This window comes from Polypterus senegalus, chromosome 3 (genome assembly GCF_016835505.1).
Source record: "Polypterus senegalus isolate Bchr_013 chromosome 3, ASM1683550v1, whole genome shotgun sequence".
Classification (NCBI taxonomy): Eukaryota; Metazoa; Chordata; class Cladistia; order Polypteriformes; family Polypteridae; genus Polypterus; species Polypterus senegalus.
Window position 1 is genome coordinate 27522687 of NC_053156.1, and position 17721 is coordinate 27540407.

The 17721-nt window shown below is 42.9% G+C and overlaps 1 protein-coding gene across 6 annotated transcripts in view; it reads left to right on the forward strand.

The window, feature by feature from the left end:
• hdac7a (histone deacetylase 7a) overlaps nucleotides 1-17721 on the forward strand; it is a 278061-nt gene that overhangs the window by 160187 nt on the left and 100153 nt on the right. For all 6 annotated transcript variants that reach the window (XM_039746852.1, XM_039746851.1, XM_039746854.1 and 3 more), the window contains 2 exons: nucleotides 6847-7031; nucleotides 9937-10021. In XM_039746852.1, coding sequence (XP_039602786.1) covers nucleotides 6847-7031; nucleotides 9937-10021 — 270 coding nt within the window. The remainder of the gene's footprint in view (nucleotides 1-6846; nucleotides 7032-9936; nucleotides 10022-17721) is intronic.

A 17721-nucleotide genomic window follows, 5' to 3' on the forward strand; every position in this document is an offset into this window, starting at 1 on the left:
ATTAGTCGAGTTAATCAAAAGTTTCTTTTACGGTGCTTTCTGAAGATCAGTCGGAGGCCTTAAAGTTCCTTTAGGTTTTGAGGGAAGCCTATATTGTCTTGGGGTGCTCTGTCAGACTCTGCAAAGTTTATTTAGGCTGGAGGAACTCCAGGTATTTTTGAGGATATGTCATAGGAGTCAAAGCTCTTTTAATACTAAGCTGTGGTCCGTGTTTTTGGGAGGTCAGTCAAAGGCAGCAGGGGTCTGTTATGTGTGGAAGACATTAAGTGCTCTTGGGTAAAATCTTATTAGGCTTTGTGAATATCCATTGTTTTGCTGAGGTGGTTGTTTCTAGCTATGGTCAGGTCAGATTGGGGAGCATGCACTGGTACAGCGCGTTGCCGCACCCACCACACAGCAGCACAGCTGGGAATTCTGGTTGGCAACCCCCCTTAGGCAGGCACACGGTCCAGTACCACCCTCAGGAAATGACCATCTATCTGCTGCAGCCATGTATTTTGGGGGTCATCAGTCCATCTAATCAAAGTTTCTTTAAGCTGGAGGAGCATGCAACACCTTCTGAAGGTTGGTCACAAGTGACAACGTTCCATTAAGCTTTGAAGGACACCCAGAGTTTTGAGGTGGTCTGTCTGAGTGGACAAAATTTCTTTAGCCTTGAGAGGCAGCAGATCAGGGTCTCCAACTCTAGGCCTGGAGGGTCGCAGTGGCTGCCAGCTTTCATTCTACCCCTTGTCTTAATGAGTGACCTGTTGGGGTGGCAGCATAAAGATGAGACGCCTCACGCCTGGATAAACTTGTTAAGAAGGCAGGCTCCATTGTAGGAGTAAAGTTGGACAGTTTAACATCTGTGGCAGAGCGACGGGCATTAAGCAAACTCCTGTCAATCATGAAGAATCCACTGCATCCACTGAACAGTGTCATCTCCAGGCAGAGGAGTAGCTTCAGTGACAGACTTTTATCACTGTCCTGCTCCACTGACAGACTGAGGAGATCGTTCCTCCCCCACACTATGCGACTCTTCAATTCCACCCGGGGGAGTAAATGCGAACATTTTATTTTAATTTTTATTACTATTTAATATTGTTTCTTTGTATCCGTATACTGCTGCTGGATTATGTGAATTTCCCCTTGGGATTAATAAACTATCTATCTATCTATCTATCTATCTTCATATCTATCTATCTATCTATCTATCTATCTATCTATCTATCTATCATCTATCTATCTATCTATCTATCTATCTATCTATCTATCTATCTATCTATCTATCTATCTATCTATCTATCTATCTATCTATCTATCTATCTATCTATCTATCTATCTATCTATCTATCTATCTTTGCTGCTAATTAACTCCTTTTGAAGTTCATTTTAATTGACTTACTCTTGAAGACTCAGAACCCTTCATTGCTTCTTTTTCCTTAATTAGCAGCCAGACAACAATGAGATACAATATGAGCCAAAACAACTGGTGTCCATCACGCAATATCTGAACATAAAGAAAGGTGTTGATCTGCTCAGGTCCCCAAAACATTTTAACAGTGCTCTTAGAAAAGAGAAAATCTACAATTTTAGAAATGTCTGCTGTGGAATTAAAGAACACGTTTTATTAATAACAAGACTCAGCACCTCATTAAGCAACTGGTTGGAATGAAATTGGTTGGAGTTTGAGGCCCTGACTTAGTTGGTCTTCTGTTGGCTCACTCACTTCACATTTTATTTCTGTTTGGGTGCCATTTAAAGAAAGAAATGAAGCAATTCAGAGGAACAAATCTTAAAAAAACAAGTCAATTTAAATAAATGGAAAATGAGTTAATTAGCAGCATAAACAGATCACTAATTAAGAACAAGTTTAGAATGAAAACCTGCAGCCTCTGTGGCCCTCCAGGACCGGAGTTGGGAACCCCTGTTCTAGATTTTGGAGAGTCCCTTTCATTGGAGACTTAGCTGTTTCAGGCCTAGAGGAGACCAGTGTTGTGGGGCAGTCGGGTTCCTCATTGTTTATGGGGTTGCCTGTCAATGTTGGAGATGATTGTTTAGGATTGATGAGTGTTATGGAAGTGCTAATCCAGGGCAGTAGGGCATTTTTGAGTCTGAAAAATGAACCAGAGGTTTTACAGAACAGCAAAACTATCTGTATGTTAGAGGTAAAGAAACAAGCGTTTCGTGTTGGTGTATCCAACTTGACAACTATCTTCATAGATCAAGGAAGCTCACTGTTTTTGAGAAGTTGATCAGGACAGCTTTAATTTTAAGGTCCGAATTTTGGCTTAGGTTACGATATCCTTATGGTTTGAGCATGTCCAGTCTTTTAATGAGCTAATTGTTTCTTTAGTTATTTTGAACGTCAAACGCCTTGGAGCCATCAGTCCAGCTAGTTGGAGCCTGAAGTCTGAAGTAATCTGCTATTGATCAGTCACAAGTTTTGAAGTTCCTGTACGTTTTGATGGACGGCAAGAGTTTTTTTCGAAGTGGTCTGTTCAACTGGGCTAAGATTCTTTAGGCTTGAAGGTCACAGGGTGTTTCCTGGGATTGATTCAAAGATTCCATTTTGGTGTGGTGGCCAGTCGATGGCATAAGGCGTTCTTCATGTGTGAAGGACATTAAGTGCTTTGGGGGACAGTCGGTCTAGTGGGGCCAAATTTACAATTGGGTTGAGCAGTGTGTAATGCTTTGGGACAGGCTGTCCGAGGTGGTTTTGTGTTTTAAATTGGAGTGTTTTAGGGAGGTCAGTCAGAGGCAGCTGAGGTCCCTTTGGGGTTCAGTTTACAGGCTTTTGAAGGGTGGTGACGATTCCTTAGACATGAGGGACATCCCGTTTTGAGATGTTGGACACAAGTGATCAGAGTTTCCTTAGGTTTGGAGGACATCCGAGTGTGTTGAGGTGGTTTTAGAGGAGATGATTTTGATATCAGCAATGAAGTGGATTTGGAAAAATCAGGAGTGGTCTCCCCTCGACTTTCTCGTATACTCAGATATAGGGATGGATATTTGAGGAGTAAACCGCAAGATAATGATTCTATTTTTATATTATGTACATTAAAGAACCATCAACAACAAATCAAATCAAATGAATAATATATTGTACAATTATTATAAAAGTACATTTGAATAAATCGGACTCTGTAGCTGCATGAATAAAAGGTAAAGTACCACTTCCGGTTAGCGGAAATAGCCCAAAAGTTGGTAGAAATCTACATTTTGTACCTAATACTTGTATGCAGAATTTGGTTGACCTAAGTGAAAGCGTTCTCAAGTTATCGGGTTTACCCACACATAGAGAGACAGACGCACAGAGATAAGTATTTTCGGACACAGGGAAGTCTAAAATGTTGATTTCATCAAAATCTCGAAATCGAATTTTTAGACGAATAAAATACTTTCCTTGCGTGAAAGTAAATCTGACTCGAGGAGGTCTAAAATGTCAAGATTCATTAAAATCTCGAGGTCGATTTTTTGGACGATTACAATACTTTCCCGATACTTTGTATACGAGAAACTAAAAATTAGGAAAGTTCTGCGACTGAGTTGACCTGTTGGGTGAAGGCCGAGGTTATACGGTTAGTATTGTGACATATACAGAGTACAGTGACATTGTGATTTGTGTGTGCTAATCAACGTGCAACGTATCGCTCCTCTGTGACTCCAGGATTAGTGGGCTTAGCTGTGCAGAGTCTCTCAACCAAATGTGGCGAGCAGCACACTCCCTGGTGACGCCTGCTGATTCCTCTCTCTCTGTGTCAGCCCTCACCTTTTCTGCACTGTGGCGCCACTACACTCCACCCATCCACAGTGCAGATCCCATCCATGTCGCCAAATGAATTCCCATGGACTTGCACCCCAAAGCATTTCAGTTTGAAGATTTGGACTCTGGTGAAAGCCAGTGGGGTCAGTCACAAACTGCAAGGAAAACTCTTCAAACTCCTCACTCTGCAAGGAGGTCTCTTCTGAGCCAGACATTGCAGGTTCATGACTGACCACTGGAAGTTCACCACAGTGCAAATCTTCAAACTGGGATGTCTCATGGAGTGACTCCGCCACGATCCAGTAGGTAAGATTATCTTTCCTCAAAACGCCTGTCTTCCTAACTTTTTAAGTCGCTAACTGTACTTAATATCGGGGATAGCCAGTGAGGGTCCCGTGGAAGAAATTCCAAGAGATTTCCACCATTCTGGTTTCTAGAGGAGCCTCGCTATCATTGAAAAGGTTATGACTGGTATGGGAGTGAGACATGGCAGATGAAGGTGGAACATTGAGCAAAGCAGAGATGAGAGAGAATAGGTAGAAGTGTGCAGGGAGATGATGACAAATGGTTAACATGGACATGGAGGTGATGGAGAGAAAAATAGACTAAGGGGACCTGGGCACACAGAGAAAGAGGCAGAGGATGATTGAGTGAAAAAGAGCACCATGATGGAAGGTGGCTGAAAAGAACATGGCTGGAGGAGCTGTCAGATAATATGAAAGTACTAAGTCTCGCCACACCACAAGATGTCTAGGAAAGAAGAGCAAAAAGATCTGGGGTTAACTGGCCAAACTAGGTTCACCTGGAAAATGGCCACTATATTGATGATGAAGACGGATGCAAGGTGTTTTGGGGCAATCTATGAAAATGGTGAAAGTTTCTTAAGGTTGGAGAAAATGGCAAAAGCTCTGGACGGGTGTCAGTCCAAGTAGTTTTCCACTTTACGAGCACGGGGAGAAAGGAAGTGTGAAGAGCTCCGCTTGATTGATGTTCATTAATCAGGAACAGACAGACCCTGCTTAAAGGGAAAGTCGGACTTTGTAGTGTGACGAAGAGCTAAGCTACCAGAGAGGACACTAAGCCAAAAACGAGAGTGCAAAACAAAATTGTTGTTGGAAAAACAAAGATTTTCTTTTAAGACGTTAAACACTTGATTTCATTGCAGATTCATCAGCTTGTCAGGTGTACGCACTTTTTGCTTCTCTTTGCAGGGATTGAACTTCGGACATCAGTGACCGTGGCAAAGCCTCTCAGACATTGCACCATAGCAACTGGTTGGTCAAAGTTAGGGAGAAACATATGTTGTGTACTCTGTGTATTATTTGACTGGTACTATGTGTCTTGTCTACGATCTGCTTCTCGTACCTGAGAGGGAGTGGCGGATGTCTGACGACTGGCCGACCAATCACAAGCATTACATGGTAGATTACCACCAAAGTATCAGTGATCAGAGCTATGCATGTATAGATATATATGTGTATATAAAAAATATATATGTATGTGTGTGTATATAAATATAAGTGTGTGTGTGTGTGTATATATATTGTCACAAGAATTGATAAAGAGTCACAAAAAGATTTGGGGCAACCACCTGTATATTATATCCTGGCTGCAAATAGGAAGAATATTGTACTGATGGGTACAGATCGGAGTTCAAAGCAGAACTGACTTGATAGAGAAAAGATGGAGGCTTTAAAAGCCAGTATGGGAAATGACGTCATCAAAGGAGCCAGAACTGGAAGTGTCTTCTTCCATAGGCTCGGAACCAAAAGTGACATCATCCAAGGGCCCGGGACTGGAATTGTCTTCATCCAATAGGTTCGGAACCGGAAGTGACGTCATCCAAGGACCCGGAACCGGAAGTGACATCAGTGCCAAGTAGAATTTCCCCATGACTGATCTGCAGAGAAGTGAGTTAAAGAGTCGGTATACTCTGCCACCCCCTGGTCTGGTGTGGAAGTACTCTCGTTTAGGCCCTTTAGCTACCTTCCGTGTTTGACAATATAAATATATACTGTATGTGTGTATGTATATATGTATCTGTTTATATGTATGTATGTAGATGGGTCTCTGTCTGTCTCTCTGATCACATCCCAGGTCTTCCCTGTGTGGAGTTTGCATGTTCTCCCCATGTCAGGGTGGGTTCCTCTTCACAGTCCAAAGACATACAGGTCAGATGCACTGGTGACACTTAATTGGTCCTAGCGTGTGTGTGTGTGTGTGTTGGACTGGTGCCCTGTCCAGGGTTTGCTCTTACCTTGTGCCCTCAGGACTAAACCGGTTGGAAACTGGTTGTCTGACTGCTATATCTTTTTATAACATTTGAAGTTGGATACGCTTCTAGAACTAATCAGATCTTGGAAGAGGTCCTTGTACCTGAGGAGCATTTAGATGTCTGAAGCACTGAGGGGTCAGTTCAAGTCGGGGTCTTGTTGATGGTGTGTGCACGCTGAGCATTTAAACTGCGGCTTATCGTTTATACACAGGCTGTTTTGAATGCAGCCGTTGGCTGCCTAGTAGATGTTGAAAGAGAGATTAAAGAATTCCCAGAACCTGGAGGAGTGTAGCAGAATTCCAAATTTCACAAGGGTTTTGAGTCCTTGAAGCCATATAAGAGTGGCAGCAGTATGAGGAAATCAAGGAAGTGTTTAAAAAAAAAGGTCTGAGAGAAGCGCTCAAGGAGTCTTGTAGAAAAATCCAAGATTCAGCAGGAGTCCTTGGGAGCCTCTGAGTTTTTTAAGAGTGCAAAATTCCCAGAAATGTTAAATGCCCAGGAGAACTGCAATTTTCTTTTTTTATATTTTGAGAAAGAAAAACAGCTTTGTTAAATTTGTAGAAGGTGTTGCAATTTTAAAGAGTGATCTCTGACGCGGCACTGTATGACTTGGTTGTGTTGTGGAATCCATTGGTGACTTGTGTTGCCCCCTGGAGATCCGTGTCTTGTAGAAATTTGTCAAGGAGTTTAATGCCTTTGTTTTGTTCCCATTTCAGCTTAAACTTTCAAGAGGGGATTTTCCCCCAACCTTTTGAACAACTGATGAAAAGATGCCTGTGACGTCACCTACGAGTCCTTAACAGCGTGTCTCTCTTCTCTCTTTCAGCGGATGCAAGCTCTTCTGCATCCTTGCCCATCCCGCAGGCCTCCCCCATGGACCTCCGAGTTGGTCCGCGGTTGGTCAGGCCAGGCTTAGATGCAGGCATGCTGACGCCCATCCCCCATCCCCTTCTGATTGGCGCGTTTCCGGCACAACAGATTGTCCAGCCTACCATTCACCGGACTATACGGGTAAGTCTTCATTCATTTTCTAAAAGACCCCTTGCATTACCAGCTCTCTGGTTTCCTTGTCCCCGTGTTCCATTAATTGATATGAAGGGCGTAGCTCGGCATATCCCAGCTTTACATTCTGAATGCTTGGAGGGTCAGAATTAGCAGCAGAGAGCATGGCATGGGGGGCATGGATTCTTCCAGTAAATTCAAGAACCAGAACGTGCATGTTGATTGTCAAAGGTTTTCTGCCGTTGAGGTCTGATGGCATGTTGTCTTGTCGTGATTTGCATTTCATCGAGTACTTGATGGCTTGACAACAAAGAAGAAATGGTCTTGAGGAAGACTCTCTGCCTCTCCCTCTTGTACCCAATCATAGAGGTCAGTCTGATCAAATGAGTGCAATGTAGGGAAAAAGAGAGTGCAAGCAGGGTGGAAAGGGTGGAGAAGAGAGTCAGAAGTGATTTGTGACAGACGGGTATCAGCAAGAGTGAAAGGGAAGGTCTACAGGACGGTAGTGAGACTAGCTATGTTATATGGGCTGGAGACGGTGGCACAGACCAGAAAGCAGGAGACAGAGCTGGAGGTGGCAGAGTTAAAGATGCCAAGATTTGCATTGATTGTGACAAGGATGGACAGAATTAGAAATGAGGACATTAGAGGGTCAGCTCAAGTTGGACGGTTGGGAGACAAAGTCAGAGTGGCGAGATTGTGTTGATTTGGACATCTGCAGAGCAGAGATGCTGGGTGTAATGAGAGAAGGGTGCTAAGGATAGAGCTGCCAGGGAAGAGGAGAAGAGAAGGTTTATGAATGTGGGGAGAGAAGAAGACTTGCAAGTGATGGGTATAACAGAACAAGATGCAGAGGACAGGAAGATATGGAACAAGATGACCACTGTGGCAACCCTTAACAGAAGAAGAAGAAGCAGTTGCTAGGTCTTTCCAGATGTTATAGGGTAGTGGTGATGGCCAAATATGTCTTCATTTCAGTCATAGCACGATGGAAGAACTGAGAATGTACACAGTATTTTACATACTGCAGGACAAAAACCTATCAACTCAACTGACCAATGAGGAAACACCACCGACCAATGAAAACGTCAGGTTACAATTTTAAATGCACCTGCTAAATGGCAGGTGGTGTTGATTCGTTGAAAAATCAGTATTGTGTACGTAAAGCTCAGGAAGTCTAGAGATCATTGATTATCAGTTTGCTGAAAACTTGAAAGCTGTGACCTGCTAGGTTTTTCCATAGTTAGTTAGTCTACATTCTGGAGCTGTGGTAGCATCTGCTTACTTAATAGCAAGCATCTTCAGCTCCTGGAAACCCTAGGGAATAGGAAAAGGGGAACAGCAGGATGCATATCACACCAAAAAGATGTGGTCTCTGGATGTCTTAGCCTGATCCAAGAACCTCTAATGAGTCAGCCGTAACACACAAAATCAGACCTTTAAAATTTGGTTACCCTACCCTCTTGAGCATCTCCTGTCTTCACGACTTCAGCTTCTGATTCACACTTGAAGGCCATGCTTGCTTTTACTTAAACCGAAAATGTTGGTCAGAACATAGGGAATAAATGCCAGTGGGAGACCATTTCACCCTGAGGAGGACCGTAGCACCCCTAACCAGTTTCCTTTGTACTGACCTCGCATACTCGCAGTGTCCATTCACTGGTTGCCCGATGTCTGTGTTGATCTTACCTCCACATGAGTATGGGAGGGTGCAAGTGACCTCAGACCTCAAACTCTGATTGGGCCGTGCCTGCATGCTGATTGGGTGGTACAAATGCATCTTAAATTTCCAACACCGTTTACAACTTTTCTAGAGATTTTCAGTCGTAGCCTTTATTTACATTATCTTACTGGCCAATATGATTGCAATCTTTTTGCTGGCTTGTTAATTTGATTTTGTTGGATTTTTTTGAAAGCTTTCAAGTTCAAAGATTACAGTTATGGGTTTACCTTTTTTCAAGAAATCGAATATTTATAGTTTTTGTAATTTTATTTTGCACCATTTTGATGCCATTGTGTGAACTTATTGCGAGGATGTGTTTCTTGGTTACCAGTGGACGTGTCTTTTGGAGTTTATGACCTATGACGCTATGACATGACGAGTTAAATGGTCCTCAATTTACATCATTTCCTCATCCGGGATTGCGGATAATTTGAAATATTGTCTGCAAATGACCTCCTAAAATATCTACCTAGATTTGATCTTTTTGCTTTGTACTTCCGACTAAGAATTTTGATTGACGTTCAGGTTTTGTCTGTTTTTGATTCTTTTGGATGTCATGGTTATGACCCTAGAGTTTGTTTTTGATTGGGTCTCGTCATCTTTATTGCTTGCGTGACAGTGCCTTCCTGTGATTTCTGGTTATGCGCCGTGACTTCCCCAGTACTCGCTCACAGTGGTCTATAGATATTCATGACAAAGTCAAACTGGCCTCTGTGCAAGAGCTGACCATCAATAGGCGCTCCGCCTGACGTACAGTGGATACAATGTCCACAAAAGGGACAAGAACATGAAAGAAAGAGTATAGAGGAGCAATGGTCGACTCAAGGAAACAGAGGAAAACGGGTATACTGGACCTCTCAGATAGAGGAGAGGCTCGAGAACCCTGCACGTGTTTACTAGAGGTCTCGTCTTTGTCAAACCATGACAGAGTAGAGAATGGTGATTGGCTGCTCAAATGTGTTTGTCTCATGATATTTCTACCACAAAATTGGAAATTTGAAAACTGTGCTGTGTGTGGCTCACAGTTGCTTTTAAATAGTCAGGGTGTGTGGATTCAGACTCTCCAGTCTTCCCTTTGACGACTTATGGAAATGTGTAAGGATCTAAGCATCAGGGTGGAAAAGCTCCAAAGAGGGTTGACCTCCCCGTTTATGACATACATTTACAGTGGGCTTTCCTCTTGTACTTCAGTTTAACATGGAGACGGGGCATGGCGAGCATGACCAGGACAAGCAACCAGAACTACAGCAATGGCACAAGGAGAAAAGCAAACCAAGTAAGTGATGGTGTTCACTTCACCGGAGAAGGTGATGGTGTTTACTTTCCTCGTTCTGTGGATCATCTCTTTGCTTGATGTGCCTATCCTGTTGACTTTCCTCCCTTTGGTTCTTTGTCTATTCTTTGATTACTTGAAAGATGCCCCCAATATTCTGTTGTAACTCCCGTTAGGAAGTAGCATCCATCCATCCATTATCCAACCCGCTATATCCTAACTACAGGGTCATGGGGGTCTTCTGGAGCCAATCCCAGCCAACACAGGGCGCAAGGCAGGAAACAAACCCTGGGCAGGGCACCAGCCCACCATATGGTGCGCACACACACACACACCCACCCCAAGCATATACTAGGGACAATTTCGAATCGCCAATGCACCTAACCTGCATGTCTTTGGACTGTGGGAGGAAACCCACGCAAACACGGGGAGAACATGCAAACTCCACTCAGGGAAGACCTGGGAAGCGAACATGGGTCTTCTAACTGCGAGGCAGGAGCACTACCCACTGCGCCACCGTGCCGCCCCTAGGAAGAAGCAATCTGAACCAAAAACGCTCTATACCTTGACATATGTGTAAGCGATTCTGGAAGTGGTTTTCGTTTTCTGCCAGACACGTTTCGACAAGGCGCTCTATGTTCCTGACCGTATCGGCAAGCATCTCGGGAGAATAGCAGCAATTTCACGTTGGATGTTTTTCTTCAAATCTTCCACTGTATGATGAGGCTTGTTCCGATAGACTTATCCTTTGAGCAGACCCCAAAGGAAGAAGTCTGGTGGTGTCAGATCCGACGACCGTGGTGGCCAAATCCCCATTGAAATTATCCTGTTGCCAAAGAAGGACTCAATTTCTGCCATGCTCCTTGCCGATGTGCGACACATTACCCCATCTTGCTGGAAGTAACCTTCATGATCATCCTGTTGATTCTGACATCCACTTAAATGAACTGGTGATCCAATAGGTTTGCGCCATGAAGACGTGCTGCTCAATACTGTACACCACCGTCCTGATGAGAAGTCGAGTGACTGAGTGAAGGGGTACGGGCGGTATGCACCCAGAAGTTGCAAATGGAGGTTAAACGCCATGACGGCTGTCTGGCACCTACCTCGTCGCTCCAACTCAGGGGCATCCCGACTTGTATGTTTGAAGCTCCATATACTGAGGAGCACATTGCACGTTGTTTTGTTCAGATTGCTTCGTCCTAGCGAGAGTTATTGCAGAATATTCAGGGCCTCTTTCGAGTGAATCTCCCTGTATTTTCATCCCCTTTTCCATTCGTCTGTGTTTGCCTACCTTATTGACCCCCCTCGCCATTTGTCTCCCATTTTATGAGATTTGTCACTCTGTCTATGTAATACCAAACTGAATAAATAAAAAGGCAGTTATGAAATCAAAAACAAATCACTTGAAAAAGTGCAGTTCCGTGTATGTGTACAGATGTTTGCAGTGAATTCAGAAAATTTTCAGACCCCTTCACTTGCTGCACATCTCATAGATTTAATTTTAAGTGGATAAATTTGCCATTTCTGCCCCGTCAGTCTACACTATTCAAGTGACAACCTGTTTTTGGAAAGGTCTACAAATTTATTAAAAATCAAAAACTGAATTCTCTCCTTTTGTGGAGGTTTCTAAAACTCAAGAGGGTCTACTTCATGATTGGTTTTTCCACTTGTCAATCAAGATCTATGGGCTGAACTTGAACGCGTAGACGCATCACCATTAGAAACCTGCAGCTGAAACCGGCAGGACTCTTGTTGAGTGCACAGCAGCACGACGCGGTATTTAAACAGAGTAGTTATTGTAACAGAGGAAAGCTGAGAAGGAAGGCATTTAAACGAGAGGACTCGCCATCAGTCGTCGACTCGTGAAGGGAGGGGGTTACCGTTGCTCCTTATTCTCCGGGTGTCTCCTTTCAAATAAAGACGTGTGCGCCAGCCCACTTTGCCATTTTAAATGTGGTGCTTTGGTTGGGCGCACGTGCCGTGCTCAGGTTTATGTTGGTATAATTTTTGAGTTTGTATTATTGTGTGGGCAGAAGTACAAAAGTGATATTACTTTTGATGTTATTGTTTCTATTGGGTGGGGTTAGGTTTAGTTCGGTTGTCAGCCATTTAGGTCATTTTCCCCTTTAAGGGAATACGGTTAGTTTTGTCCAGCAGCAGTGTAGTCCAAGAGAGAAATGGCACCCGCTTTATAAGGCTTGGGACATCGTCCACTAGGGGCAAGTTAACTGACTTAGGGACAGAGAGGTGTTGATGAGCCATCAGTAGTGAGAGGGTGGCTCAGTGTTTGGCTAGTCGGTTCACACCAGCTTGAGGAGCTGAATTATTTAAGTTTGCTTCACAGCCTTATCTTTAAAATTGCCTTTGTGGATAAAGCCCTATTTGTTGGTATTCACTTGATTTTCCTTGGAGAAGTTTATGAATTTTTTTTTTCAAATTTTTGTGTGTGTGTATACACTGTATATATTCCGCCACCAGAACTTTTCTTTCCAAGAGACTGTTGTACTAAACATTTGGGTTTTTTTTTTTCCCCATCTTTTGTGCCATATTTTATTTTGACTCGACTCCCCGTCCTGGTCGGTCCCCTGCCTACTCCTGTAGGCAGCGTGTGACATGAACCTCTTCCTATTGGTCAGTCATGTGACCAGATCCCCTCTGTGGGCCAATGAAGATCTTTAGTGTTAATTTTCAGACTGACAGAGCCATGGAGGCAGTAAGAGTAGCGATAGTTTGGCATACGACCCCAACATTCAGCTCTGTCTAAAAGTAGCCATTTGTGTCAATCTGAAATGTTTACTTGAGTGCACCCATGAAGATTGCTTTAAGGGGTGATGTGCCATTAGGTCTCTCTATATTATAACAAAAAATCTTGGAAGGAGACGAGATTTTCCCTGAGACAAGGCAGCTGAGACAAAAGGATAGCTGCTCTACAGGCTTTTAAATGATCGACGTGCAGCGCAACAAGCAGAACACATAGCTTGGCAGCAGCAAGCCAGCAGCTGATCCGACCACATCTCCTTAGCGTGCGTTCAGCCTCTCCCCCTTCACAACGCAAGCGACCGAGACGCCCCGGGGGAGAGGGGGTGGGTGAGCAAAGCGAGCAGGGGGCAAAGCACCCTAGTCTCTTAAATGAAAGTCTTCCTAAAAATATGGCTAATTTCCAGTTGAAAGAGAGATACAGTGATGTCACATGAAGGACATTAAAATGGTGGATTCCACTTTAAACGGAGTTCTTCAATCAGAACATGGAAATATAGATGGATACTTGTTAAGGGTAGATTTCTCACAAATGTGTTCATTTTTGTTTTTCACACAGAGACCCACAGACACATGGAATAGGTGACCATGTGGTGTTGGTGACCCCTTAAAGGCTTTTTGATCACCAGCTCCAACAGCTGCAAATGCCAGCAGCTAAGCTTCAGTGATCAGCCAATAGGCTTGTTTGACCCCACCCTCTGCCCTTGATTGACAAGTGAAGAAACCTGCTTGAAAAGAAAGAAAACAAACCCGGCATTAGGAGAGCCATTCAGAAATGTGCCAGTCGGGGGAAAGTCCCATTGTTAAGTGACAGCAGCCTGTAAACAGGACATGAGGCCATTTTGAAACCATGCATTTAACATAATGACAGTACTGAAGATTATGATGAGATTGTCATTCATGATAATTAGGGGATTTTTATTTAATTACATGTTTTGGTTTTTTTTGTCCCCAGCCCCCGTATGAAATGACTTAGTATAGTAGATTCCGAAAATATTCAGAATTGTCACTTTTCCCCCCATTTTGTTATGTTGCAGCCTTATGCTTAAATCATTTCAATTATTTTTCCACATATTTAAGCAACACTCAGTACCCTCAGAATGACAAAGTGAAAACAGAATTTTAGAAACTTTGGCAAATGTACTAAAAATTAAAAAAATGAAATATTCCATTGACACGAGAATTCAGACCCTTTCTTCGGTGCTCTAGCAGCGATTCCTGCCCAGAGTTGTCTTTGGTCTGACATGACAAGCTTCACTCACCTGGATTTGAGGATTTTCTGCCATTCTTTCCTGCAGATCCTCTCAAGCTCTGTCAGGTTGGATGGAGACCTTCGGTGGACAGGTCTGTCCATTCACGTTCGATCAGGTTTAAGAACAGGCTTTGGCCAGGCCACTCAAAGACAATCCCCAGTGTTGTCGCTCAGCCACTTCTCTGCTTTGTGTCATTGAGCCTTCAGCCCAGTTTGAGGTCCTGAGCGCTCTGAGCAGGTTTTTTTGAAGGAGATCTCTGTACTTTGCTCCGTTCTTCTTTCATTTGCCCTTCTTTTCTCCCAGTCCCTGCTGTTGATAAACAACGCCTTGTCATGAAGTTGCCACCACCATTCTCTACCATTGGAATGATACTGTGCAGGTGATGAGAGGTGCCTGGTTTCTTCCAGACTTACAGTAACGCTTGGTTCCATCAGACCACAGAATCTTATTTCTTACAGTCTGAGAGTTCTTTAGGTGCCATTTTGCGGACTGTAAGTGGGCTTCCATGTGTCTTTTAACTGAGGAGAGGATTCTGTCTGGCCACTCAGTCAAAAAATCACAGATCACTGGAGTGGTGCATGTGGTGGTTGTCCTTCTGGAGGTTTCTCTCATCTTCACAGGTTCTCTGGAGCTCATTGAGTGACCATTGAGTTTTTCATCAACTTTCTTACCCAGGCCCTTCTCACCCTCTCTTAGCCTTTCTCAGGCCCTCCTCCCACAATTTGGCCCCAGTTTGGCAGGGTGACCAACTTTGTCAAAAATCCTAGATCACTGGAGAGTTGCCGTGATGTTTGCCCTTCTGGAGGTTTCTCTCATCTCCTCACAGTTTCTCTGGATTATACGTAGAATGACCATTGAGTTTTTCATCACCTTTCTTACCCAGACCCTACTACCCCACTTCCTCAGTTTGGCCAGGTGGCCAGTTCTATCAAAACACCCAGATCAGTGGAGAGGTGCAGTGATGGTTGCCCTTCTGGAAGTTTCTCTCATCTCCACACAGGGTCTCAGGATCTCACCCAGAGTGACCATTGGGTTTTTGATCATCTTTCTTACCAATTTCCATCCATTATCCAACCCGCTATATCCTAACTACAGGGTCATGGGGGTCTGCAGGAGCCAATCCCAGCCAACACAGGGCACAAGGCAGGAAATGAACCCTGAGCAGGGCGCCAGCCCACCGCAGCTTTCCCATTTCCTTCTCCCCCAATTCCCCAGTTTGGCCAGGTGGCTAGCTCTTTCAAATCTCCCAGATTGTTGGAGCGTTGCAGTGATGGTTGACCACCTGGAGGTTTCTCTTATTTCCACACAGGTTCTCTGGAGCTCACAGAGTGACCATTGAGTTTTTGATCACATTTCTTATACTCCAGTTCCTCAGTTTGGCCAAGTGGCCAGCTCTACCAAAACTCCCAGATCAGTAGAGTGTTGTATTGATGGGTCTTCTGGAAGTTTCTTCTGTCTCCATATAGGTTCTCTGGAGCTCAGTCAGAGTGGCTATCAGGTTCTTTGTCACCTTCCCTACCAAGGCCCTTCTCCCCAAATTGCTCAGTAGGAGTAGTAGTAGGAGTCTTGGCTCTCCCAAACTCCTGTTTAAGAATTATGGAGGCCCTTCAGTGCCTTCTCCAGGTCTGTTGTTTCGACACAATCCTGTCTCTAGGCAATTCCTTTAGCATTATGGCTTGGTTTTTGCTCACCTGATGGACCTTCTATAGGCAGTGTGTGTCTTTACTAATCGGTCCAATCGACTGAATTGGCCATAGGTGGACCCTAAACAAGGTGTTGAAACACCTCAGTGATGAGGAAAAGAATGGGATGAACCTGAGCCAGAGCCAGAGCCAAAGCAAAGTGTTTGAATTTGTGTGTCAGGGAGACATTTGAGGGGTTTTTTTTCTTTGTCATTCTGAGGTATTGAGTTTTGCTTGATGAGGGGAAAAATGAATTGAAATGATTTTAGCACCAGGCTGCAACATAATGAAAAGTGAAAACATGAAGGGTCTGGAAACTTTCTGAATAAAATGTAAACAGCATTTTTTTTGCACTTGATCTTTTTTTTAAATTTTCACACTGATGGGCTCTAAACAAGATGAAGAAACGTCTCAGCAATGAAACACAGAATGGGACACACTTGAGCCACATTCCAAGTGTATTGGCAAAGGCTCTGACTACTTGTGTCAATGGGACAGTGTTTTATTTTAATACATTTGCAAACATGATAAAATCCTGCTTTAACTTTGTCATTCAGGGGTTAGGATGTATCCGTATATATAATCTGTCACTGCACATTTTCATTCATTGCATAATTGCCTTTTTAATTTCTCGTATACAAAGTATAGGGAAAGTATTGGAATCCTCCATGAATTCCATTTTGAGATTTTAATGAATCTCGATGTATATTTCTATCAACTTTTGGGCTCTTTCCGCTAACCGGAAGTGGTACTTTACCTTTTATTCATGCATCTGCAGAGTCCGGTTTATTCAAATGTACTTTTATAATAATTGTACAATATATTATTCATTTGATTTGATTTGTTGCTGATGGTTCTTTAATGTACGTAATATAAAAATAGAATCATTGTCTTGCGGTTTACTCCTCAAATATCCATCGCTATATCTGAGTATACGAGAAAGTCGAGGGGAGACCACTCCTGATTTTTCCAAATCCACTTCATTGCTGATATCAAAATCAGCTCCTCACAAACCACCTCAAAACAGTCGGATGTCCTCCAAACCTAAGGAAACTCTGATCACTTGTTCAGCTTTACTTATATAATAATTGTTCAATGTATTATTAACTAGCTATCCCCCGTAGCCCCGTCCACGTAGTAGTGAAACAGGACAAACTCAAAAAACCAATTAAAAAAATGTCATTCTGGCCAAGCGGAAGGTAGGTACGCTCCAACATCAAACAATGGCACTGCATCTGATTGTGTTCAGCTGTGACGGGAAGCATCCTCCGCGTGGGGAGAAAAGCATGTGACCGTGATATCTCTGTCAACCAGCAGCTACCCTCTAAAACGCGCGTAGCACTGATCTCTCTCTCTCTCTCTCTCTCTCTCTCTCAAAAATGTCAAACAATAATCTTTAAAAATCTGTCGATGATAATGTCTGTTGAACAAACAGGAATCACTAGCTAAGCAGAGATAAGGTACACTGCAACACGTAGCAAGAGGTAGAGCGACTTGAACAGAGGCTGGCGCGTTTGTGAGGAGGGCCCCGCCCACTTCCCTGTCCCCCTCGGCCGACAGCCTTTCTCTCGCATTCGTGAACTATGATACTTAGTGCAATGAAATAATTTGCAAAATCAACCGGAATGTTCAAGGAAATTCTAGAAAAAGACGTCCTCTAAATCTGTTAAGTAGTGAAAAGCTGTCAGACAGACAGACATTGGATTTTATATATATATATATATATATATATATATATATATATATATATATATATATATATATATATATATATGTATATGTATATATATATATATGTGTATATGTATATGTATATATGTATATGTATATATATATATATATATATATATATATATATATATATATATATATATATATATATATATATATGATATGTATATATATATAATATAATATGTATATGTGTATAAATATATATATATTAATTATGTATAAATTGGTATGTAGCATATATATATATGAATCGGATGTATCGATATTAATATAT